Below are 1,175 nucleotides of genomic sequence, written 5' to 3' on the forward strand. Positions count from 1 at the left end.
GCTTGTTGGTTGGTCAAACAGCTTCAGAAACTCAGATAAGAGGGGTCTGTGTCTGACTATTTCTGTGACCTTTCCAAAACCAAAACTCTACCATTCAGACCCTCTTCACACCGTGATTAACCAGCTGTGCAGAGATGAGAAAGGATCCAGGTTTTGAACTTCCCTCTCTAGGTCTATTTTTTTCATTCCTGACCCAACAATTTCTGTCACCCTTCAAGTCAACAACCAAGTGCAACAGTATGAATGCCTTCCAGGAGAGACTGCCTGAAAATGTTCACTCTGCCTTTGAGTGTGGCCATTAAGCAAAATCTATAAACTCTTTTCAATTCTAACGTGGTCAGACAACACACCATACAAAATAGTTCTGATCAAGCGTAACCCAACTCTGAGAAATATATTCAGCTCTTTACCTGAGGAAGATGAAGATGGCTTTCCGATAAGAAGTAGATGACAGTGAAAAGCAAAAGATTGTAGGAGACATGCAGCTGCACAGCACTATATAGCTGCACATTAAAATAACATCAGTGACAAAGTCTATCACATATATAAAACACACACAAAACGGAAAAAAAAACTGTTTAGTGTTTTGTTTTAATCCATTTATTTAATTTTATTTTACTTGAATAGAAATGAATGTGTGTTACCTTGCCAATTGAAAGAAATCCACTGGCGTCCACAGCACTCATAATAGCAGTAAATGTTCTGGCACCTATATACAACTCCAGCCAGAGTCGCAACAACGCCGACCACAGCTGCGGCGCCGACGTACTCTGACGCCTCGGCCCCTCCGGAGCAGACCAACATCCACAGCAGCAGAACATGTTGCTTCCTCGGTTTCATCTCGTGCAAGTGTTTCTTATAAGTTAAGAAAAAGTAAAGTGTCTAACAGCTCGGTGAGGCGGAGTGAGTAAACACAGCTGGAAGGCGAGTCAACAGCTGGTGGTGGAGTGACTAATTACAGCTGGAGGTGGAGGTGCCGCGGTCTTTAATTTAGATTTTTTTTTTTTTCTTTTTTTAAATAAACTTTATTTACACTATGGAACTGACTTTACCACCAAGACAACGGCGCAATGTGTGCAGGAGTTAGTGCACAGATTATGATACATAAAAACAAACATAGTTTAATTACATGAATTACAAATCAAATTCATTACACAATACTCTAGTTTCCAAAG

The 1,175-nt window shown here is 40.4% G+C and overlaps 1 protein-coding gene across 1 annotated transcript in view; it reads right to left on the reverse strand.

Moving 5' to 3' along the window:
• The window catches only part of LOC111666756 (torsin-1A-like), a 31,360-nt gene extending 30,195 nt beyond the window's left edge, over positions 1-1,165 (reverse strand). Inside the window, exon 1 of the mRNA XM_023422216.2 lies at positions 645-1,165. Coding sequence (XP_023277984.1) covers positions 645-840 — 196 coding nt within the window. The 5' untranslated portion in view covers positions 841-1,165. The remainder of the gene's footprint in view (positions 1-644) is intronic.
• Positions 1,166-1,175: the final 10 nt, after the last annotated feature.

Source organism: Seriola lalandi, unplaced genomic scaffold (assembly GCF_002814215.2).
Source record: "Seriola lalandi dorsalis isolate HSWRI2012SDOR001 ecotype SW California unplaced genomic scaffold, Sedor1 jcf7180002054680, whole genome shotgun sequence".
NCBI classification, from domain to species: Eukaryota; Metazoa; Chordata; class Actinopteri; order Carangiformes; family Carangidae; genus Seriola; species Seriola lalandi.